The 24241-nt window shown below is 38.1% G+C and overlaps 1 protein-coding gene across 6 annotated transcripts in view; it reads left to right on the top strand.

Annotated features, from left to right (window-relative positions):
- LNX2 (ligand of numb-protein X 2) overlaps positions 1-24241 on the top strand; it is an 87532-nt gene that overhangs the window by 24865 nt on the left and 38426 nt on the right. For 3 of the 6 annotated variants that reach the window (XR_009536754.1, XM_060129106.1, XM_060129109.1), the window contains exon 2: positions 17304-17822. The exons of 1 other annotated variant lie outside the window; for it this stretch is intronic. Coding sequence is in view for 3 of the 5 variants with exons in the window: in XM_060129106.1 (XP_059985089.1) it covers positions 17416-17822 (407 nt within the window). In the remaining 2 variants the exon portion in view is untranslated. Of the gene's footprint in view, positions 1-17303; positions 17823-24241 lie in introns of those variants that run through there. 2 more of the 6 variants (XM_060129107.1, XM_060129110.1) reach the window with 2 other exon arrangements.

The raw sequence follows: 24241 nt of genomic DNA, 5'->3' as shown, positions 1-24241 counted from the left end.
CTGGGAGTATTTCCTTCATTTCTCTTTCAGATTTTTCATCATTAGTGTATCGGAATGCAAGAGATTTCTGTGCATTAATTTTGTATCTTGCTACTTTACCAAATTCATTGATTAGCTCTAGTAGTTTTCTGGTAGCCTCTTTAGGATTCTCTATATATAGTATCATGTCATCAATACAAAGGATCATGAGAGATTACTACAGTTTTACTTCTTCTTTTCTGATTTGGATTCCTTTTATTTCTTTTACTTCTCTGATTGCTGTGGCTAAAATGTCCAAAATTATGTTGAGTAATAGTGGTGAGAGTGGGCAACCTTGTCTTTTTCCTGATCTTAGTGGAATTGGTTTTAGTTTTTCACCATTGCGAAGGATGTTGGCTGTGGGTTTGTCATATATGACGTTTATTATGTTGAGGTAAGTTCCCTTTATGCCTACTTTCTGGTGGGTTTTTATCATAAATGGGTGTTGAATTTTGTTGAAAGCTTTTTCTGCATCTATTGAGATGATCATATGGTTTTTCTCCTTCAACTTGTTAATATGGTTTATCACATTGATTAAGTTGCATATGTTGAAGAATCCTTGTATTCCTGGGATAAACCCCACTTGATCATGGTGTATGATCCTTTTAATGTGCTGTTGGATTCTGTTTGCTAGTATTTTGTTGAGGATTTTTGCATCTGTGTTCATCAGTGATATTGGCCTGTAGTTTTCTTTTTTTGTGACATCTTTTCTGGTTTTGGTATCAGGGTGATGGTGGCCTCGTAGAGTGAGTTTGGGAGTGTTCCTCCCTCTGCTCTATTTTGCAAGAGTTTGAGAAGGATAGGTGTTAGCTCTTCTCTAATTGTTTGATAGAATTCGCCTGTGAAGCCATCTGGTCCTGGGCTTTTGTTTGTTGGAAGATTTTAAATCACAGTTTCAATTTCATTACTTGTGATTGGTCTGTTATATTTTCTATTCCTGGTTCAGTCTTGGAAGGTTGTGCTTTTCTAAGAATTTGTCCATTTCTTCCAGGTTGTCCATTTTATTGGCATATAGTTGCTTGTAGTAATCTCTCATGATCCTTTGTATTTCTGCAGTGTCGGTTGTTACTTCTTTTTCATTTCTAATTCTATTGGTTTGAGTCTTTTCCCTTTTTTCTTTTTTTTTTTCTTTCCCTTTTTTTCTTGATGAGTCTGGCTAATGGTTTATCAATTTCATTTATCTTCTCAAAGAACCAGCTTTTAGTTTTATTGATCTTTGCTGTCATTTCCTTCATTTCTTTTTCATTTATTTCTGATCTGATCTTTATGATTTCTTTCCTTCTGCTAACTTTGGGGGCTTTTTGTTCTTCTTTCTCTAATTGCTTTAGGTGTAAGTTTAGGTTGTTAATTTGAGATTTTTCTTGTTTCTTGAGGTAGGATTGTATTGCTCTAAACTTCCCTCTTAGAACTGGTTGTGCTGCATCCCATAGGTTTTGGGTCGTCGTGTTTTCGTTGTCAGTTGTTTCTAGGTATTTTTTGATTTTCTCTTTGATTTCTTCAGTGATATACTGGTTATTTGTGTATTGTTTAGCCTCCATGTGTTTGTATTTTTTACAGTTTTTCTTTCCTGTAATTTATATCTAGTCTCATAGCATTGTGGTCAGAAAAGATATTTGATAGATTTCCATTTTCTTAACTTTACCAAGGCTTGATTTGTGACCCAAGATATGATCTATGCTGGATAATGTTCCATGAGCACTTGAGAAGAAAGTGTATTCTGTTGTTTTTGGATGGAATGTCCTATAAATGTCAATTAAGTCCATCTTGTTTAATGTGTCATTTAAAGCTTGTGTTTCCTTACTTATTTTCATCTTGGATGATCTGTCCATTGGTGAAAGTGGGGTGTTAAAGTCCCCTACTCTGATTGTGTTACTGTCGATTTCCCCTTTTATGGCTGTTAGCATTTGCCTTATGTATTGAGGTGCTCCTGTGTTGGGTGCATAAATATTTACAGTTGTTATGTCTTCTTCTTGGATTGATTCCTTGATCATTATGTAGTGTCCTTCTTTGTCTCTTGTAATAGTCTTCGTTTTAAAGTCTATTGTGTCTGATATGAGAATTGCTACTCCAGCTTTCTTTTGGTTTCCATTTGCATGGAATATCTTTTTCCATCCCCTCACTTTCAGTTTGTATGTGTCCCTAGGTCTGAAGTGGGTCTCTTGTAGACAGCATATATATGGGTCTTGTTTTTTATCCATTCAGAAGACTATAGGCATTGTTAAGAGTGAAGACACATTTCTAAGGTATTATGATGAACTCTGAATATATAATATTTAGTACATCAAGGGAAATGATGTAAGGTTCCAGTAATTGTGGAAAAATGTTGTTCTGCTTAATTTATTTTGTACTAGCTTATGTTGAACATCTATCCTATAGTTTTTTTCTAAAGTATTAAGGTTTATGTTTGTAATCATTTATAGATTAGTCCAGATTAAATCAGATTGTTTCTAGAACCAGAACAGTTTCTCATATTGGACTCCTAAGCAACAGATATTTTAAAGTAAAAAATCCTAACTCAGCTCTCTAAATAGAGAAATTTGAAGAAGCAAAAATATATAAATTTTGGAGGAGTAGAATGTGACTTTGTCAGATAGTAGCTGTTTTATGTATACAATTTAATTCTGAAATTTTAAGAAGTGTTCTTTCAACAAGACCATTAGATTTTATGTTTTATTTAGAGCTAGGATATAGGAACAGTTAAGAATTGTGAAATCTCTTGGTTTTTAGATTGTCCTCACTTAAATATCTTAATATTGGTGATAAAACCACTGAAATATCTAATGATAATTATTACCACTTCTTAAGAGCTTCTCATAATAATTTATCTGTAGCTGGAGGCCCCTATCAGGACAACAAAGCACAATATTTAAGGACAAGTTCAAGAACTGTCAGTCTTTGAGAAACCTAACAAGAATCTACACTGTATATTTTAAAATAGATGTTGTACAGGAAAATTTTCCAGAAGTAACCCTTTTCTACAGTATGATTTGAAGATAGTTTCCTCTTCCCATAGTTCTCTCCTTATGTTGTATCTGAAAATGGTAAATCTCATAGGTAAAATTTACAGGTAAAACTAGCCTGTAAATTTGTAAAGTATAAAATACTATAAAAGTAAGCTTAGGCGATGAATGGTGACTCTACAAAGGACCATCAAAAGGATATAGAGGGCTTCCCTGGTGGCGCAGTGGTTGGGAGTCCGCCTGCCAATGCAGGGGACACGGGTTCGTGCCCTGGTCCGGGAAGATCCCACATGCCACGGAGCGGCTGGGCCCGTGAGCCATGGCCGCTGAGCCTGCGCGTCCGGAGCCTGTGCTCCGCAACCGGGGAGAGGCCACAACAGTGAGAGGCCTGCGTAACGCAAAAAAAAAAAAAGAAGAAGAAGAAAAGTATATAACACAAAGGAAGCCTTGAGAACTTGGTGAGGAGAGTAAAGGGAGTGTGGTGTAGGGAATGGGGAGGGACAGAGTAGGTGAAAGGAGCGGGAAGTAAGGGAGAGACAGGAGGGAGCCATAGCAGGAAGATACTCTCCTGGTCACAGAGACTAGCTCACCGCTTTGGGGAATGTCAAGGTATGCGGCTCGTGATCAATGAATGGTTTGGCGCAGTGTCCAGCTCAAGCACAGCGTGTGGGGTGTGGGGTCGGAATGATAGAGACAGACAGGTCCTGTTAAGAAGCCTGGTCTCTCTCCTAGAACCAGATTTTTCTTCTGGAGGGAAATGACAGAATCATAGTTGTTTGTTAAGAGATCACCTTTTGCGATGGAGAGGTGAAGGGACAGAGATGAGGTAATCAAGAAGTAACAGGAACCTGAATTAGGACAGAGGCAGTGGGAATACAAATTCTAGGGATTACAGTCAGGATTTGGTGAGGCAGGTGAAATTTGAGGAAATTTGTTCATTCATTCCGTCTTTGATTGTTGAGATTAACCACAAACTATGTCAGACATGCTCCAAATGCTAGGGTTATAGAGATGAGGTTTGATTCTTGTCTTTTTTTTAATTATTTTTATTTTATATTGGAGCATAGTTGTTTAACAATGCTGTGTTAGCTTTGGGTGTACAGCAAAGTGATTCAGTTTTATATATTCCTTTTCAAATTCTTTTCCCATTTAGGTTGTTACAGGATATTGAGCAGAGTTCCCTGTGCTCTACAGTAGGTCCTTGTTGGTTATCTATTTTAAATACAGCGGTGTGCACATGTCTGATTCCTGTCTTTAAAGGGATATTCAGGCTGCAGGGAAGACCCATGCAAACAAGTGATTGCTGACCCCAGCAGTGAGGAACCCAGTGACTGTAATAGTACGACAGTGATGTAAGGGGCAGGATGAGTAGTTATGTTTGGGTGGATCAGGAAGAGCTTCGCAGCCGCTGGCCATTAAATGGACGGGCGTTCTGCAGGCCAGCAAGGTGGGAGAGCACGCTCCAGGCGAAGGGAGAACATGCTGAGGTCAGAAGGTGTAAGTAGTTTGGTTTAGCATGGAATGTGTGGAATTGTGTCAGGAAATGAAACTAGAGGAGCCAGAGCTGGGAGACTTAAGTGCCAGCTTGAGACTTTGGCTTTCATTTTGTAGAAACAATTGGGGGCTACAGAAGAGTATTCAGCAGGGAAAATAATATCGCTGGTGCCTGGATGCCAGTGTTGTAAAGGACAGACAGGAGAAGAAGAAGATGGGAAAACCTTTTGAGTGATGGCTAAATGAGCAAGTGTAATAAATAACAGAGTAGTGGTAGGGGGAGAGGAAAGAGGAGGCATAAGTAACATATTCTGGAGGTAGAATCAATAGGAACCTGGTGACCGGGTGTGGAAAATGAGGCTCAGGGTGAGAGAGACACAGGATTCTCTGGCTGTAGTTATAGCGTACGGGGAGTATAGAAGGGCCATTAGCAACTACAGTAATAGGATCATTTAGAGGGCAGTAATGACATGGTTTTTGAACATAAATGTGAGTTAGATGTACTGGAATTAGGACAATTATTTAAGTACTGGGAGAGAAAGATCTATTCTCATACTGCATTCCAGTCAGAATAGAGTGTAATCATTTTTTTTAAACTATGCAAATGAAGAATACAGAGGCAAATCTTCATCTCAACTTGTTACGGAGGAGGGGATAAGTAGTGGAAGAATTTTTAAAGGGAAAATGAATGTATTCAATTACATGAAAATTGACAACTTCTTTATGCCAGTAGACAACTAAAAGGCAAACAGGAGGAAAAGTAATTATAATAATGTGATGAAGGATTGTTATCATAATATATTAAGTTCATATCAATTAAGAACAACACTACTATTCAGTAGGAAAAAAGTGAGGCCAAGGATCTAGAGGCACTTCACCAGAGTAAGGATTATAATCATAAATTTAATTTAGCTAGAATCAAAGAGATGCAAATTAAAGAAAAAATGAGATGTTATTTTTGTATTTTCAACTTTAAGATTTATAAATATTTAAAATGAATAAAATTAACCAGGATTAGAACAGTTTGGGAGAAGTTAACATACTAGCATTGCTAGTAGGAATCAAAATTTTGTTCACCGTTTTGGAGAGCAGTTTAATGAAGTGAATCAGAAGACTTCTTTTCACTTGGCCCAACAATTTAAACTTTTTAGAGTTTGCCTAAAGGAAAAAGTTGGACAGCTATCACAAAAGAGTGGTAAATAGTATGAGAACCAGAGCAGAATGGTATAATTAAGGCAAGGGAGCAAAGAGTTTCACGGCAAGAGGAGTCGGTGACGTTGCAGAGAGATCAAGCAGGGTTTGGAACTGAGACGTGACCATTAGATTTGGCAGCCCGTCATGACGACCATGACCACAGTAGAACCAGGCTCAGTGGCTGGTAGAGGTAGAAAGAAGCCCTTTTGGTCAGGAATCAGAGACTGCAAGCATGGTCTTATATTTCAGAAATATTGGAGATGAAATGAAGGTGGGGGAAAGGGTAACAACTGTAGGAGAATGTTTTGTTTTCATTGTTGTTGAAACATGAACTTTTTTATGCTGAGGGGAAAAGGTTAGAGGTTAAATAAAGAAAGATGAGATAAATGACAAAGGTTGCCAAAGGAATGGAATATTGAGCCCAGGTGGAGGAGAAATTAGCCTTGAGACAGCAGAGGGAGAGGTCTGACGCAAGAAGAAAGGAATTAAGGATGTGTATAGATGCAAATGATAAACGTGTACATCTTTGCCTTTGTTAAATGTTGGGGGGATCACTATTAGAGTCTCAGTTCCTCCCAGAATACAAAATTTCCCCCTTCCCATATTGCATAATTTCTCAAAAGAATTGTTCATGCTCTAATTCCTGTCTCCTGAACTCTTTCCCAGGAAGCATTTGCTCTCACCAGTCCACCAAAACTCTGTGTCAAGGTCACTGGTGAGTGCCGTGTTGCTAAATCCAATGCTTAATTCTCAGTCCTAATCTTATTTTACTTGCCTGCCGGATCTGACACAGCTAATCATTCCCTCCTCCTTGAAAGACTTTCTGTATTTGGTTTTTCCACACCACACTCTCCTGATCGGCTTCTTGCATGCTAACCACTCCTGCTCGGTTTGGTTCCTCCTTATCTCCCAGACCTTGTAATATTGAAATGCCCCAAGGCCCAGTCCTCAGCCCCCTTCTCTTCTACTTCACTCACCCACTCTCCTTTGGTGATCTTTCCCAATCGAATGGCTTTCTGTTCTGTACACCAGTGCTTCCTGAATTTATATCATCAGTCCGGTCCTCTCCCTTGAACTGGACTTGTATACTTAGCTGCCTGCCTACTCCGTGTGTCTACTTGGATGTCTAATAGGCATTTCAAATATAACCTGTTTGAACTTGGCCATACCCATTAAACCTACTCTCTTACAGACTATCGCACCTCAAATATATTAATTCTATCTTTCTAGTTCAGACTAAAAACCTTGGCGTCGTCTTTGACTTCTCCCACCACCAGGAGCCTGTGCACACATTTTATTCATCAGCAAATCACACCAGTCTGCCTTCAAAGTAGATGCAGAAATGAGTCACTATCTCAACTGTGTCCACCCTGGTTCGATCCCCCATCATCTCTTCCTTATAATATTTCAGTAGGCTCTTGATTGCTTCTGCCTTTGGCCCCTTAAGATTATTCTCAGTGTAGCAGCCAGAGTGATCCTGTTAGGATTCTTACACAGAGTAAACACCAAAGTTCTATAGGGTTTAGTTAGCCCCCGTTACTGGTCTGATCCATTTCCTTCTCTCTGCTTTTTCATTTCATCCACACGGGCCTCCTGATTGTTCATTGAACATACCAGGCACGTTGTCAGCTCAGGGCCTTTATTATTTCATTTGTCTATAATAAACATTCTACCCCAAATAACCGTGTGGATTTCTAGTTATGTCCTTTTGGCGTTAACTCAAGTGCCACCTTAATAGTGTGTTTTCCCCGATCACCCTATTTAAAAAGCTATCCTCCCAGTATTTTATTTATTTTGTGTGTGTGTTGTCTGTCTTCTCCCCCAGAATGTAAGCTTCACAAGGGGAGAGATTTTTGTTTTTGTTCAGGACTGAACTCCTAGCCCTAGAACAGTGCCTGGCACATAGGAGATTCTCAGTAACAGGGACCGATGGATGGATGGAAAAGAGGGAGGATAGGAGATTGAAAAGGAGGTCAGGTTTGAAGGTTAGGGATATGAGTAATTAGTTTGCTCTTGAATATTTTGTTTGTAAAAGTTTCCTAGTGGAAATGTTAAAAAGGCAGGTAATAACTACATAACATGTAAAACCTGGGATTTTGTTTGACTCGGTTTCTGAAACATGGGAAACTAATATAATTTAGGGTGCATTGTTGATCATCCTAATGATTTAACATAGTACACCCCTTATAATTTCTGGCTTTATAGTACATTTTATTTCCTGTCATGTAACATATATAGGCATTTATATTTTAAAGGGTTGTTTTATCTGTGATGTATCTGAATCTGGATAATGAGTTACATTATATGAGGATTTCTCTTTTAATTTTTCTCAGTATTAGAACTGTATTTAACTCAAACAACTCATTGTTAATAAATTAGAAGGACCTCTGGCAACACACTAGACTCATTCTGGATAAATACCAAGGCTAACAAGGCTTTGGTCCCTGCCCCTGACACTGGTGCCTGTTAGGCTGGTCTTGAGAAATCACAAGATCTGGCCATTCGGTGATGGTCCCTTGAGTTTGGTCCAGAGTCATTCTTGAGCTGATCTTTTTTATATACATTAAATTATAACTGGGACAAATTGAGCATCTTAAATAATATCTGTTCTTTTAATTATCGGTGTCCCTAATTAGCTTGGAAAGCTGCAGCATTTAAATTTCTTATACCTTACTGATAGTTAAGATAATGAAGTCTGGGACCCTTAATTATTAGTAGTACCACCACCATAGAACCTTTCCTGACTGTGGTTTAGTTCCACTTCATTTATTTTATTGTGTGGGTTTGATTACAGAGTAGCAGTGTCCTGCTGATTTCTTTGCAGTTATTGAAGGAAGTAAGACTGAAAAGTTTGTTCTTTTTCTGTAGCTTTAGATGTTTCTTGAATGGAAAAATATGTTTGAGTGTGGAGCAAAATCTGCCATCTAAAACGTCTATTTATACTACTGACAATTAACCTGTGCTTGCCTTTCAGAGAAAGCAGACGAACTAACCATATTAGTCCTTCAGATAGATGTCGCAGCATCTCCTAAATAGCACTGTAGGAGAGCCAGTAAGAAAAGTAAATTTTGTCTTATAGCACTATAGTCTTGTACGTTGTCCCACCATAATAAACATACGGAGACGTTCAATTATATATCTAGCCTTCCTCTCTTGTCCATACGCTTGTCTGCAAAAAGAGAAATTTTCAGGTCGGGAACTTAGAAGAGTGTCCAGTACTATGAAGATCAAACAAACGAACAAAATCAAAAAACAAAAAAGAAACACACAAAAACCTCTCCTGATAAGCTTTGGATTTAGATCATTTTTATAGTTAATACAATGCTGGATAATAGTAAAGAAAACTGTTTGTTCTGTTTTGGGGGGAAAAATGTGTGCTCAAAGCACATTTCTAGAATCATGGAATTGGGGGTCTATAAGTAACTTTAGAGTTTATCTGGTTTGGCCCACTGGTCTGTAGGTTCAGAGAGTGGAGTCTAGAGTGGGGAAGGGCTGAGCTGGTGGCCTGGTTGCCGGTCTCAGAGCCAAGAATCAGACACGGGCCTCCCGTGACCAGTCTCGTGGAAGGAGCTCGGGCCACAGATTAGCCCAGCTGTCTGTTCTTATCTACATCGTCCTTTACAGTCATTAATCTAGTCATAAGTTTGTGTTATAATGCCTTGTGGTTTGTAAGAGGTTTTTCTGGCAGTGTAACATTTTTAGCTTCATAGTAATCCTGCGCCATAAGCAAGATGCCATTTCTAACATGAGGAAGTTGAGATTTATAGACTTCTAATTGCTGTGCCGCGTTGCGGTGCCACATTGCTAGTGAGTGCATGGCAGAGGCAAAGTTTGAACCCACGGCCAGTGCTCTTTTTGATGCCCTTTACTTCCTTGGATAACTGAGAGTTAGCAGAGGGATTTTGATCCACAGTTATAGAAATTAGAGATTGAAAAGACCTTGAAAATAAGAATTTATCAATCACTTGAAAACAAATGTTTTCTAAATTTACTGTGCAAGAACTTAAATGTTTGAGAGGTTTCATCCTTTAGAAGAAAACAGATTATTTATTTAAATCAGAACCCTTGCCTTTGAATGTCATATAAAGAAGTATTAAAATTATATCCAGCCGGTGAACATGGCATGCAATAAAACTAAACCAATGAAAACTACTTCCCCTCAAAACCCACCCTGCATTGTTAAATGTATTGTGCAACTCTTATGAATTTGTGACATTCTTTAAGATGTTAGAAATTGCCCCATCTCGGCTGGCTGGTGAGGAGTGCTGCTGAGAAGAGGTCACGTGCTGTGGGAGTGTGTCTTTCCTGGAAGACCCCTTCCCACAGAAGCCTTTTCTTATTGGTGGAGGTCTGTCTGGGTATTTAGCTGTATGGAAATGTTTAGCATTCCATATGGTGTATTTCCTTTTTGAAATAGTTTTATATCAATTCTGTTTTTTTTTTTTTAATTATTTATTTATTTATTTATGGCTGTGTTGGGTCTTCGTTTCTGTGCGAGGGCTTTCTCTAGTTGTGGTGAGTGGGGGCCACTCTTCATTGCGGTGTGCGGGCCTCTCACTGTTGCGGCCTCTCTTGTTGCGGAGCACAGGCTCCAGACGCACAGGCTCAGTAGTTGTGGCTCATGGGCCCAGTTGCTCCGCGGCATGTGGGATCTTCCCAGACCAGGGCTCGAACCCGTGTCCCCTGCATTGGCAGGCAGATTCTCAACCACTGCGCCACCAGGGAAGCCCTCAATTCTGTTTTTAAATTACTGTAAGGTAACATAATTTAGTAGTATTTTTAGAAACATAACTCTAGTATAACTCTCTGAGCCTGCAGGAATTGGGTAGGTAATCCAGTTTGGTTTTTGCATTAAAAAAAAAAAAAAAGTTTTCATCATAGATTAGTGGTTCAAAATTAGAAAAACTAAAGTAGAAGGACATTTGAAATTTGTAAATTCTCTGCCAGCCACAATTTAACCTCCTTTTTGTAAAATATTTAGGAGATTATTAAAGTTATCAAAAAACAATAACAGATGTCAGGACTAAAACGTAAATATAACATATCAGTAAATATTTTATTGTGTATAAAAAGATACAAAATGAGAATTTTGGAGCTAGATTTAAACTCTGTGTGTGTGTATGATGTGTGGTTTATTACTATTTAAGCAAAGCTGATAGTGTGTAGACAGGAAGCCTAGGCACCAGAATATCTATATGATACCAGCACTTCGTAGACACTGGATAAACGTGATGAATGAAAAGGAATTGTGTAGTGACCTAGTTACCCAGCTGGCATGGAGCTCAGAGCCTAAGTTTCATAGCTTCTAGCATTTTTTTTGCTTAGCTTACTAATTTTCTAGATTATTAAATAGGGTACATCTCACTATAAGTAGCAGCTTAAGAATTTTTAAATGGCTTTTCAAATATTTCTACTTGATAAAAAGGAATAGGAGACAAATAGCTAAGTGTGCTGAACTACACTTTTATGTAGACAATGAGAGAATTATAAATAATAGATGTGGAATTGTTGGAAAACTGGTATTTGATCATTTTCCTCATGACATATAGGAAATGTTTTGATTAAGAATAGAATTTATGTAAGGGTCTCATTTAGTATGCTTAATATTCCTTCCTGTACAGTGATATCCAGATATGCTTCTTCAGTGGGAGAAGGCTCTGGAGAAAGAGCTCCATTCCAGGAAAGACAGATTCTTCCAGTATGGGCTCACCTCCACAGTTGGCCTTTTCCAGTTTTTGTCTTTTTTAAAAGTCTTGTTGGTTACTGACTGGTACTTCTTCTTGTGGAAGAGGGGTGTCAGAACCCTTCAGTGCTCTGTACTGCTTGTCCACGTGTGACCCAGGACCCTGTGTTTTCATTGGGTCCACAAGGTCAAAATTATTTTCCCAGTAACACAAAGACCTTACCTACCCTTTTCATTCTCATTCTCATGAGTGTTCAGTAGAGTTTTCCAGAGGAAACTTGACATGCGATGTCACAAAAGGCTGAAAGCAGATTTGAGACTCCAGATTTGGAAAATACATTCTACATCAACAGTGCTTCTCTCCGCACTATATATTTTTTTATTTTGAAAAAAGTTATTTGTCATAAAAATGTTAACATGTAATGGGTTTATTTTTATTAACAAATAAACATTTTAATTAATTTACTTAATTGCACTGTCATTTCAAGAATGTTCTATACATGGAAAATACAACATGCAACCTTTTAGGATCGGCTTTCTCACTCAGCATAATTCTCTGAGGTCCACCCAGGCTGGTGTGCACATCAGTAGATCGTTCTTTTTTATTGCTGAGCTGTGTGGTGTGGATATGCCATCATTTGTTTAACTGTTCACTTGTTGAAGGACAGTTGGGTTGTTTCTGGTTTGAGGCCATTACAAATAAAGCTGTACCGGTTTTTGTGTGAACGTTTTTATTTCTTTGGGATAAATGCCGGGTAGTGGAGTTGCTGGATTGTATGGTAGTTTTTTTTTGTTTTTTGTTTTGTTTTTTTAAGAAACAGCCAAATGTATCCAGGGTGGATAAAGGGATCCTTAGGTGTCAAAGTTTGACAACCACTGCTTTATACAAAGGTAGCTATGAAAGCTGATATGTAACATATACAATAAGAAAATTTTCTTGTGTTGACATCATTAAACAAAAAAACCCCTTTTTTTTCCCTCAGACTTTTGAAGATTAAAGGAAGTAATATCTTATTCCTAGTTTGTCTGTAATCATAGGGCAGGGTCCAGTATGTTGATCGGTTTGCAGTGCCACAAATTAATGTGCAAGGTTTCTCATAAATTTACTTAGTTATATAATACATCTCAAGACTCTTACACATTTCAGGCTCCAGCATGAGCCTGATAACTTCTTTTTTTAATTGCACAATATGTGCCAAGACCTGGGAACACAAGGGATAGATACTGTCTTCACCGTAACCTCCAAGCGGTAAGGAGACAGATAAGCAAGCACGCAAGTGTAGTAATTGATGAGACGAAGGCGTGTGTAAAAAGCAGCAGGAACAGAAGGGAAAGAGGGGGCGAACTGGGAGCGGGAAGGAGGCTGATGGGATCTGACGGAGGGGGTGGAGGTGGAGCTAAGACTTAAGGCGTGAGTAGGATTTTGCTGGGATGCATGGGGAGAGGTATCCTCAGACTCAGCACTGATGTGTCAGAGGAACCAAAGATGATCCCCATCTAACCGTACTTTGGTGGTAACCCTTAGCTCATCTTCTTTTATCTGGGGCTGGATCTCCTAGTTTAGGGCCAGTGAGGACTCTTTCAGCCTGAGTCAAAAGTAACATTAAGAGAAATGGTCTGAATAACATAGCTTGGGAGTGTGTGCAAATTAACTGTGAAAAACCGTAGCTCGTTCTGAGAGTCTTCAGGATGTAGCAGGATAGTCTTGTCTCATAGACCAGGAAAAGCAGGCACGTTAATCATAACTGGAGTTAGGTAGTAAACAGTCTTATAACTCCCTCTCCACTGCACTGATTATCTTTCAGGATGTTATCTTAAATGTGTTGTAATATTCCCAGCCAATTTATTTATTTTTTAAATGAGAGAAAGTATGAGACAACTGATTATCTATCTATCTATTTTGGCTGCGCCACGCGACTCATGGGATCTTAGTCCCCGGATCAGGGATCGAACCCCGGGCCCTCGGTGGTGAAAGTGCAGAGTCCTAACCACTGGACCACCAGGGAATTCCCTCCCAGCCGATTTGATAGCATCCATCTGTTTACTGTTCCTGTTATATTACTGTTATATTAGCTACACGGATAATATAGCTTGTAAAGATACACGTAATGCTACATTTTATCTTTATATTTTGGAAAATATTTAAGACTGTTATTTAACTTGTATTTTAGTATTTCAAATTGTGCTAATAGAATGTCTGAAATCAAAATTAAACATGGGCATATCCTCCTGTATACATGAATGTATTTCTGGCCACCTAACTTTGGTCACCCAGTTGGTCATTCAGCATTTATTGAGCTTCTCCCCTGCTGGAGGTCCACCTCTTAAGGAGCTCACAGCTTCGGGGGAGGGACAGTAGTGTAGGAAGCCTTGTGAGGTGTTAGGAGTGGGCTTGCTCACAAAGTGGAAATCAAGTCACCTGCCAGAGCTGGGCAGAGAGGAGTGGGCTTGGGGATTGGAAAACAGGCGTAGGCTGCCTTCGTCTTTAAAAAATCCATACACTCAGGCTTACATGAAACACCGTTCCTCTTTCCTATAATTACTTAATTTACTGTCGGGTTATTTTGAAACAAGAAAGAACTGGATTCATCTTCCTTCTTTCTTACTGAGTAATTATAAGTTGTGCAGCTTTGGGCAAATCATAAAATCTGTCTGAACATCTGTTTCTTTATCTTTAGTAATAGTAGTAATAGCTAACGTTTATTCAGCACCTGTTAATGTGCCTGTTTATTCTCTGTATCACCCCTCTGAGGTCGGCACTGTTAACTACCCCCATTTTACACGTGAGGAGGAAACAGCCACAGAGAAATTCAGTCAGGCCACAGGGCTGGTAAGTGACTGAACAAGGACTTGAACCCTCACAGATTGGCTCCAGGGTGTGTACTCTTAACTACTTAGACTGTATGGTCTTGAAACTGTTTGATCAATATTTATATGCACGTGTTAGTGATCTACCCGTGATAAATTTTCATTTAATGTTTGTGTCATGGTAACACAGAGGCATTTTGGGGCTGTTGATAATGCGGTTATTATTTGATATTTTAAATGGGAACGTGTTCTTTTTCCTTATGAAAATATTTTGTGATAGGAAAATAAAGTTATTTAGAGATTCAGAAAATAGCTAAAATATAATAGTCTTAAGAGAAATGCTTCCTTAGTCATTATGTGGGAGGCCAGAATTGCAGTGTATATTCTTGAGAAAAAAATTAGGATAAATACTATCACAAACAAAGAAGAGCAAGGGATATATGAATTCTCTTGCTAGTTGAGTAGGAAACGAGTCTGTGGACATTCTGTATTAAAATACCTAGAGATTGAAGTGGTCTGTTTGCCTGAGGTAAATGATGTTTATCTCCATAATCTCACATACCTTGGACTGACAAAAGCTATGGTGCTCAGAGAGTGTAAGCCCCATGAGTTACAAACTACAGGAAGTAGTGTCTACTGTCTTAATGCTGTACTGATAGTTTAGATCACAAGCTGCTATTATTATTTTATTAAGTTGTTTTGAAAAACAGTTTATCTGACTCAGCCATGCCATCTGAATCTTGTCCCACCCCCTCATAATTCCTGGCAGTTCTTGTTAAATCTCTTAAAATGTTAATATTGTTTTTCTGATAAATACTCCAAGTAATAAAATAGCAAAAAAAAAAATATATATATATATATATGATCGGAAGAGGATTTTATCACTGAAACAAATGCTAGCAGCATTAACATGGTGTCTGCCCTTTCTGATCTGGTACAGGACCCCAGGTTTCAGAATGCCTCCACTCTGAGTTCATTTTCTTGCCTCAGATGTTTCACCGGCTCACATTCCCGAATGTGCTGTGCACACTCAGGACGTGAAGAGGCCCTTGTCCGTTTCCTCTCTGGCCAGTGCTTCCTGTCACAGCCCAGCAGCCGTGTTGTGTCCCCTCTTGAAAGTATTTCTGGCTACAAAGCCAAACCGAGTTAGATGCCAGCTCTCCTCCTCTTTCTCTGCATTCACACAGCACCCGGTGCACAACTTTCTGAGAATATTTAGTTCGTTGAGTTTTCACAATGGGCATTCTTTTTTTTTTTTAATTTTTATTGGAGTATAGTTGATTCACGATGTTGTGTTAGTTTCAGGAGAAAATATTTGCAAATAAAGCAACTGACGGGATTAATCTCTAAAATACACAAACAGCTCATGCAGCTCAGTATCAAAAAAAACAAACAACCCAAGCAAAATATGGGTAGAAGACCTAAACAGATATTTCTTCAAACCTAAATAGACATTTCTTCAAAGACAGACAGATGGCCAAAAAGCACATGAAAAGATGCTCAGCATCACTAATTATCAGGGAAATGCAAATCAAAACTACAATGAGCTATCGCCTCACACGGTCAGAATGGCCATCATCAAAAAATCTACAAACAGTAAATGCTGCAGAGGGTGTGGAGAAAAGGGAACCCTCTTGTACTGTTGGCGGGAATATAAATTGATACAACCACTATGGAGAACAGTATGGAGGTTCCTTAAAAAGCTAAAGATAGAACTACCATATGATCCAACAATGGGCTCTCTTAACTGTCCTCTCCCCACCTCCCTTATCTCCCTGTTCAGTGTTTGGCACATACCAGAGACTGTAAATATTCAGAATGGACATAGCTGCTGCTTTTGGAGGTGATTTTTTAACCCCTGGTGCTGCAGCAGCAGGAGGTATGGAAACCGTTATGTGAGGGGAGCATTCCTTGCTAGCCCTGCACCAAACTGGAGCAGGCTGCTGTCTTAGAGGAGGTGCGTGTGTGCGCGCGCACACACACACACACACACACACACACACACACACGTGCACTCTGCTGCTCTGAGTAAGCCAGAAGCAATGGGAGTGTGGAATAATGTGAGCTGGGATGGACATTTATAACATGCCTTATCTGTTTAATTGAATTATAGTGGGTTTCTTTTTTTTTATTGAGAATACTTCTTTTTATTATACAGGTTTCATATACACAAGTATTTAGGGAACATTTACAGGCAAGGAGCTCAATTCCAAAACTCTGTTTTCACCCACACACACTGTACTTCACACTCATCTTCGGGGTCAGCCCAACAGGAATAAGACAAAGTTACTGCTTTGTGAACAGACAGTTTAAATTAAATAAGAGTCTTCCAGAGTCGAGAACAGCGCTCAGGATCCTCTTGACTCATAATACCCTGATGTACATATGAATAAAGCCTAAAGATGTGTCTTAGATTACCCTGTCACCTTTAAAAGTTAATATTAAAATTGAATCAGTGGGTTTTTTCTCTTAATGGCATGAAATAGTATTGAAGTTTGTGGAGTTTGCAGAGATGTTATTTATATATGCTGTGCAGATCTATCTTTCTGCAATCTGTTATAGGGAGAGAATATTCAAATCATACATATATATTTTGAAATCCAGTTTCTCCCAAACAGTGTAGAGTAGAGGTCATTTTTTTAAGACACTGAATTATCCTTGAGACTACATTTCAGAGACGTAATTTTTGGGATGGCACTATAAATGTGTAACATCAGTCAGAAGCAGGGAACCATGACTGGGATGGCAAATGCAAATTTATTACATAATATACCTCAAATTGCATTATTAGCATATTATGTAGATTAACTGGCGTTGAAACTACCATTAAGCAGTGAAGTATCAGGGGATTTCAGTCAGTAGAACAAATTGTTTCCTGTGTCACACCACATATTAATATGTCATCTTTGCTTTTAATCCTAAGTTCTTTTTTCACCAAGAACTTGGCAAGGTAAGTCATCCTTAGCCAACAAGCAAATTAGTTAATGTCATTTTTATGTTTTTATGACTAATTTATTCCCTGATGTAAATTTTAATTTTTTACTAAAAAAGGATTCAACATAGTAATATTATGTTGATTCTTTTAGCCTATGTTGATTGATAGTAATTACTTTTCTGGTTGTTTTGTTTTGTTTTGTTTTGTCTAGTCTAGAAAAACAGACCTGGGTTTTAGTCAAATACATCACTGTCTTTTAAAGATCAAACCTTTAATGGAAGTCTAATGTATGAAGATACAGAAACTGCTTCCGCTGATTCAAAATGGGAACGACAAACGATGAGATGGTGTCTGTGGAGCAGACCTCTTCCTCCTCCTTCAATCCTCTGTGTTTTGAATGCGGCCAGCAGCACTGGACACGAGAAAACCACTTATACAATTACCAGGATGAAGTGGATGACGACCTGGTCTGCCACATTTGCCTTCAGCCTCTGCTGCAGCCACTAGACACCCCCTGTGGACATACCTTCTGCTGCAAGTGCCTCAGAAACTTCCTGCAAGAGAAGGATTTCTGTCCATTGGACCGGAAGAGACTCCACTTTAAGTTGTGTAAGAAGTCTAGCATTCTAGTTCATAAACTTCTGGACAAATTATTAGTCTTATGTCCGTTCTCTTCAGTGTGCCAAGATGTAGTGCAGCGCTGCGACCTGGAGGCACACCTTAAAAACAGGTGAGAGAGAGAGAGAAGCGACTCTAGGCTATAAAAAGGTGGCTCAAACAAATAAACCCGATACAAATGCCAAGGCATCAGTAAGTAAACAGACAAATCCTGCACAGGAGATACAACAAACAAGTTGCATGCAACCGTCATTTAATATTATTATTTATCAAAAACATGCATGTAAAAACTACAGTCAGGAAGTACCGTTTTACACTTATCAATATGAGGTGGTTATAGTCACATGGTAGCAGGATATAATGATAGACTCTTTTTGCAAGGCAGTTTCTCAGTTTGTTTCAAAAACTGTAAATGTCAGTATCGTCTTATCTAGCTTATTAGCCTAAGGAAATAGTCCAAAAGAAGGGAAAATTGTATGTAAAGATGTTTGCTGCAACATTGTGCAGAGTTCAGTAAACTGGTGTCAATCTGATTACTTAACAGTAGGGGAAGGGTTAAAAATACGGTAGTACATCAGTGCATCGGGATATCATGCAACTGTTAAAAATTATAATATTGTTGCAACATGGAAATGGGTACAGGCACACCTCGGAGATGTTGCAGGTTCGGTTCCAGACCACCGCAGTAAAGTGAATATCAAATAGCACAATACAACAGGTCACACGAATTTTTTGGTTTCCTAGTGCATATGAAAGTTCTGTTTACGCTGTACTGTAGTCTAGTAAGGGTGCAATAGCATTAGGTCTAAAAACTTACATACCTTGATTGAAAAATACTTTATTGCTAGGAAACGCTAACCATCATCTGATGACACACAGGGTTGCCACAGACCTTCAATTTGTAAAAAATGTAGTCTGTGAAGGGCAGTAAAGGGAAGTGCAATAAAATGAGGTCTGCCTGTATCTGTGATTTTATTCGCTAAGATCTTGTAAAATTCTGTGTTCAAGAACTTGACTGAACAAGAACTAGGGGTTGGAAACTTAAAAACATTTAGTGGGGATTTTTGTTCTACTGACAAAAGCTTTTTAAAAGATTGAGTTTTATCGTTTGACTTTGATAAAATACTTGATCTTTAAAATTGTTTCTACCCTTAAGAAGGGCTAAAATTCATCTCTTTTGGAGATAGAATCACATAAAATGACCAAAATAAATGTATTGATTTCTAAATTTTATAGGTCAGCCACTTGTGCAGTGTAAATCTGCAGTAATCTTGATTGCTGTGAAAAACAATGCTTAGCACAATATATTGGACTTAAAGACTTAGAAATAATAGTATAAGTCTGGTATGGAACAGTTTGTCATTATACTCACACATGAAATCATGAATTGAATCTAATCTTATCCCCTCACTTTACGAATCAGGAAACTGAGTCACAAAGATTTGGAGCTAGGTAATGGCATGGTTAGACTTAAACTTCAGTATTCCTGCTTAGCGTTCTAACATACCATGCTGCCCTTACCCAGGGTGAATCATGTTCTCTGCTGTTATGTGGTAGTAAAAGTTTCATGTACACGTGAGTATACGTGTTCATTCTGTTGCTACATATCAGTGTTATAAAGTGAGTGTACGCATTAGAAATAATTTAGATTTATGAGAAAGAATGAGATGTTATCAGAATGTCAGAAACGTGAAGATTTATAGAGAAATTGCTTAAACTTAAGCTGCACTGTCTAAAAATAAGAGCTAAGAAAAAAGAGTAGGATAGGTGTATAGACTTTTGAAAATGCAGGAGTCTTAGGCTTTTGTGTGTCTTTGGTCAGCAGCAGGCATAGAATCTGAACACGATAACAGAGACTTCCTGGAGATTGACACCAAACTCTTGAATCTGCTGTCTGGGTCAGGCCTGGTTGTGGCTGAGGTTGAAGAAGATTTTAGGCTTTTCCTATTTCTTTCGGTAGAACTAGTCTTTTTCAGAGATAAGTTTCTTTTGTGACTCTCTTATGAACATCGGTTTTGGGGTATTACAGGAACTGAACAAAGTCTCAATTCAGTTAAGTATTTTGATAGCAGTGAGATAAAAATTACACAATTATTTTAGGAATATTTACTTAACTAAAATACATATAAGAACTTAATATGTAGTCGAAGTATCAGTAGTATTTTCTATCAAGCTGTTTATGTTGACATAAAAATGTTGGGAATTGCAGACTATCCTTATAGTTTGATAAAAGCTAAGCAATTATGTCCAGTTGAAAGTTCTATTTTCCAAGTGTGCTTATTAATATTTGAGCTACTAATTTAATCATTTCCAAAGTGTCTTAGGCCTGTGTTGTGAAAGATACATTGAAAAAGGTGAATGATTTGAAAAGGTGAGGTGACTTGCTTGATGTATGCAGCTAAGAGTGACTATTGATTATAAAAATTAGAAAGTTGACACTCATCTAATGTTTGTTCAATTAAATTGTTAATCTGTGTTCTGATTATCTATTGCTGAGAAACCAACCACTCCAAATATAGTGACATAAAACAGTGAGTGCTTGGTTCTGCTCATGGATTCTGTGAGTCAGGGATTCAGACAGGGCACAACAGGGATGGCTCGACTCTGTTCTGTCCAATCTGGGCCACAGCTGGGGAGAACAGAAGCCCAGGACTGCAGCAATTGCAACTGAAGAATTTACTTCCAAGACGGCAGCTTCATTCACGTGTCTGGCACCTTGATGGAGGTCCACTAGAGGCATGGGCTCAGCCGGGACTTGTCCACAGGAGAGCCTATGGGTGGCCTCTCCAGCACGGTGGCCTCAGGGTATTTTAAGTTCTTACGTGGGTTCCAGTAAATAAGGCAAGAAGCTGCATGGCCTTGTATGCTCTGGCCTTAAAGTCACATAGCATCCCTTATGCTGTAGTCACATAACTGCCCAGATTCAAGGGGAGGGGAACTAAGCTTCACTTTGTGGGAGGAGGACAAAAAAATTTGTAGCCAGGTAAAAGCAACACAAACTAGCAATAAGAGTGATGTCATGAGACACAGAATTACGATTACTTTAATTATTAATAGAAATACAGCATTAGGAATAGTTTGTTAAATCTGGTAATTTTGAGTTTAAATTACCTTACCTATTTGAACTTAAGAAATCTGCTTCAGTCTGAAAACAGCTGACATTTTCTCCTATGGCTAAAAGTAAAACATTTATGAAAGATGACTGTGTTTTAAAATAAAATGACTAGTTATTAACTGATTATATATTAGGAAAACAATGAAGAATTTTAAAAGATTTGGGAAAGTGCTCATCTTTGAAAGGAGAACTAAAGCCCTTAAGAAATATTCTATATATTGTATGACGCCTGGAACAGTGTAGTAATTGCTTTCAGAAATTTTGCCAAGCAGCATCAACTATAAAGCATTCCTCCTACCTCTCTACCCCTCATCCCTGCCTCATCCTCAGCAATCTAACATCTTATGCTAATTGTAAATGATAATATTGGGGTGTGTTTTTTTTTGTCGTTGTTGTTAAATTGAGCATTTGTGCCCTGGTTTATGGCAAAATTCAGAACCATTTTTCTTTTCCTCTTAAAACTTAGAGTTTAACAGTATTCTAAAAAGTTTGTACAATATAGAGACAACCTTTAAAGAAGTCTTTTTCTATGCTGAGAGCTTTTCTGGTTCATCAAATGGTTTTGAAGCCTTTAAGGGTCAGGGTAGGCTGAGACAAGATTGCTCTTTCAAATTCACATTTTAACTTGGAGAGAAGTTTGTGTTTGACACATTCTCACCAGCATTTTTTTCTCCTGTATAATGTAAAAAGCAGATATAGATTTGTAAATCATGTATCCGGTAAGAGTCTAGTATCCAGAATATGTAAAGAATTCCTACAACTCAACAAAAAGTCAAGTAATCCAATTTAGGTAGTCAAAGGATTTGGATAGGTATTTCTCCAAAGAACGTATTTAAATGGCCCGTAAGCACATGAACAAATGCTTAACATCATTAGTCCATTTTTAAAATGGAGTGTTTGTCTTTTTGTAAGTTGTAAGCAGTCTTTATATATTCTGGCCCTTATTAAATACATGATTTGCAAATATTTTTTCTTGTTCTATCAGTTGTCTATTCATTTTCCTGTGCCCTTTGAAGGACAAACAAATTTAATTTTTATGAAGTCCATTTTATCTATTTTTTTCTTTGCTTGTGCTTTTGGTGTCATAGCTAAAAAACCACTGCCTAATCCAAGGTCATGAAGCTTTACACCTGTGTTTCCTTCTAAGACCTTTATGCTTTTAGCACTTACATTTGGGTCTTTGATCCATTTTGAATTAATTGTTATTGGAGAACATGTGTGCAATTTAATACTTTAAATTTTATTGAGGCTTTAAAAAATATTAATTAATGATTTTGGCCATGCCGAGCGGAATGTGGGTTCTTAGTTCCCAGACCAGGGATGGAACCCGGGCCCCCTGCAGTGGAAGCGCAGAGTCCTAACCACTGGACCGCCAGGGAAGTCACTACTGAGGCTTTTTTTAATGGCCTAGCACACAGTCTATCTTGGAAAATACTCCATTTTGTACACAAGAAGAATGTGTGTTCTGCTATTGATGGGTGGAATGTTCTATAGATTTCTGTTAGGTCTAGTTGATTTATAATATTGTTAAAAGTCTCTTTTCTTGTCCTTATGTCTAGTTGTTCTATCCATTATTGAAAGTGGGATATTGAAGGCTTAGACTATTAGGTTTTTTTTGTTTTTTGTTTTGCGGTACGTGGGCCTCTCACTGTTGTGGCCTCTCCCGTTGCGGAGCACAGGCTCCGGACGCGCAGGCTCAGCGGCCATGGCTCACGGGCCCAGCCTCTCCGCGGCATGTGGGATCTTCCCGGACCGGGGCACGAACCCGTATCCCCTGCATCGGCAGGCAGCCTCTCAACCACTGCGCCACCAGGGAAGCCCAGACTATTAGTTTTGAATTGTCTATTCTTCCTCTAATTGTGTCATTTTTGGCTTCATGTACTTTGAAGGCCTGCTGTTAATTGTGTTTATGTTTATAATTGTTATAGTTTTGTGGCAAATCAAACCTTTTCGTTATGGTAGAATGTTGTCACTAGAAACAATTTTTGTCTTAAAGTCTATTTGTCTGAAATTAGTATACCCATTCAGCTCTCTTTATGTTAATGTTTGCATAGTATATCTTTTTCCTCTCCTTTTAATTTTGACCTATTGGTGTCTTTGAAATGTGTCTCTTGTAGACAGCATATAGTTGGATCCCGTTTGTCTTTTTCATCCATTCTGCCAATCACTGGCTTTTGATTGGAGTGTTTAATTCATTTATATTTGATGTAATTACTGATAAGGTAGAATTTATGTCTGCCATTTTGTTGTTTCCACATGTCATTTCTTTTTTGTTTCTCTAAGGGTTAATCCATTTCTTCCCTTTTTTTTTGTTAAATAGATATTTTCAAGTATGCCATTTTAATTCCTTTGTCATTTCTATTCATATCTATTTTTTGAATTATTTTCTTAGTAGTTGCCTTGGGGATTGCAATTAACATATTAATTTTCAACAGTCTAGTTCAGATTAACACTGACTGGATTTCACCAGTACACACAAAATTAGCTCATATATACCTTCATTCCTTTCCACATCCTTTGTGCTGTTACTGTTATACAAATTACATCTTTACGCATTACATGCCCATCTAAACAGAATTATAATTATTGCTTTGCACAGGGTTGTCTTTTAAACCAAATAGGACCAAAAAGGAGTTATAAACCACAAAGCACTTTAATGCTGTCTTACATTTATCTATGTAGTTACCTTTACCAGTGGTCTTTATTTCTTAATGTGGATTTGAGTTACTGTCTAAGGTCCTTTCATATCAGCCTAAAGGATTTCTTTTAGTGTTTCTTATAGGGCAAGTCTGCTAGCAACAGGCTCTTTGTTTTCATTTATCTGGGAATGTCGTGATTTCTCCTGCTTTTGAAGGATAGACTTCTTGGTTGACAGTCTTTTTTCAGCACTCTGAGTATGTGCTGTCCACAGCCTCCTGTTCTCCATAGCTTCTGAAGAGAAGTCAGGTGGCAGCCTTACTGAGGGTCACTTCTTTGTGGTGAGGTACTTCACTCTTGCTGTTTTCAGCATTCTTCAGACTTGAAAAGATTTTGGTCACTATGTCTTCAAATATTCTTCCTGCCCTAATGTCTCTCCTTATGGGACTCCCATTCTGCATATGTTAATACTCTTGATGGTTTCTCACAGGACCTAGAGGCTTTATCCTTTCTGTTCATTCTTTTTCTTTCTATTCCTCAGACTGGATAATCTCAGTTGACCTACCTTTAAGTTCACTGATTCTTTTACCTGTTCAAATCTCCTGTGAATTCTTCTAGTGAATTCTTCATTTCATTTATTGTACTTAGAATAAATGAACTTATTGTACTTATTTTTAAATCCAGAATGTTTATTTGGCTCTTTAATATAACTTATATTTCTTTATTGGTATTTTTATTTGTTGAGAGATCATTCTCATATTTTCCTTTAGTTATTTAGA

Source organism: Lagenorhynchus albirostris, chromosome 18, assembly GCF_949774975.1.
Source record: "Lagenorhynchus albirostris chromosome 18, mLagAlb1.1, whole genome shotgun sequence".
NCBI classification, from domain to species: domain Eukaryota; kingdom Metazoa; phylum Chordata; class Mammalia; order Artiodactyla; family Delphinidae; genus Lagenorhynchus; species Lagenorhynchus albirostris.
This window is presented reverse-complemented; position numbering and strand designations above follow the sequence as displayed.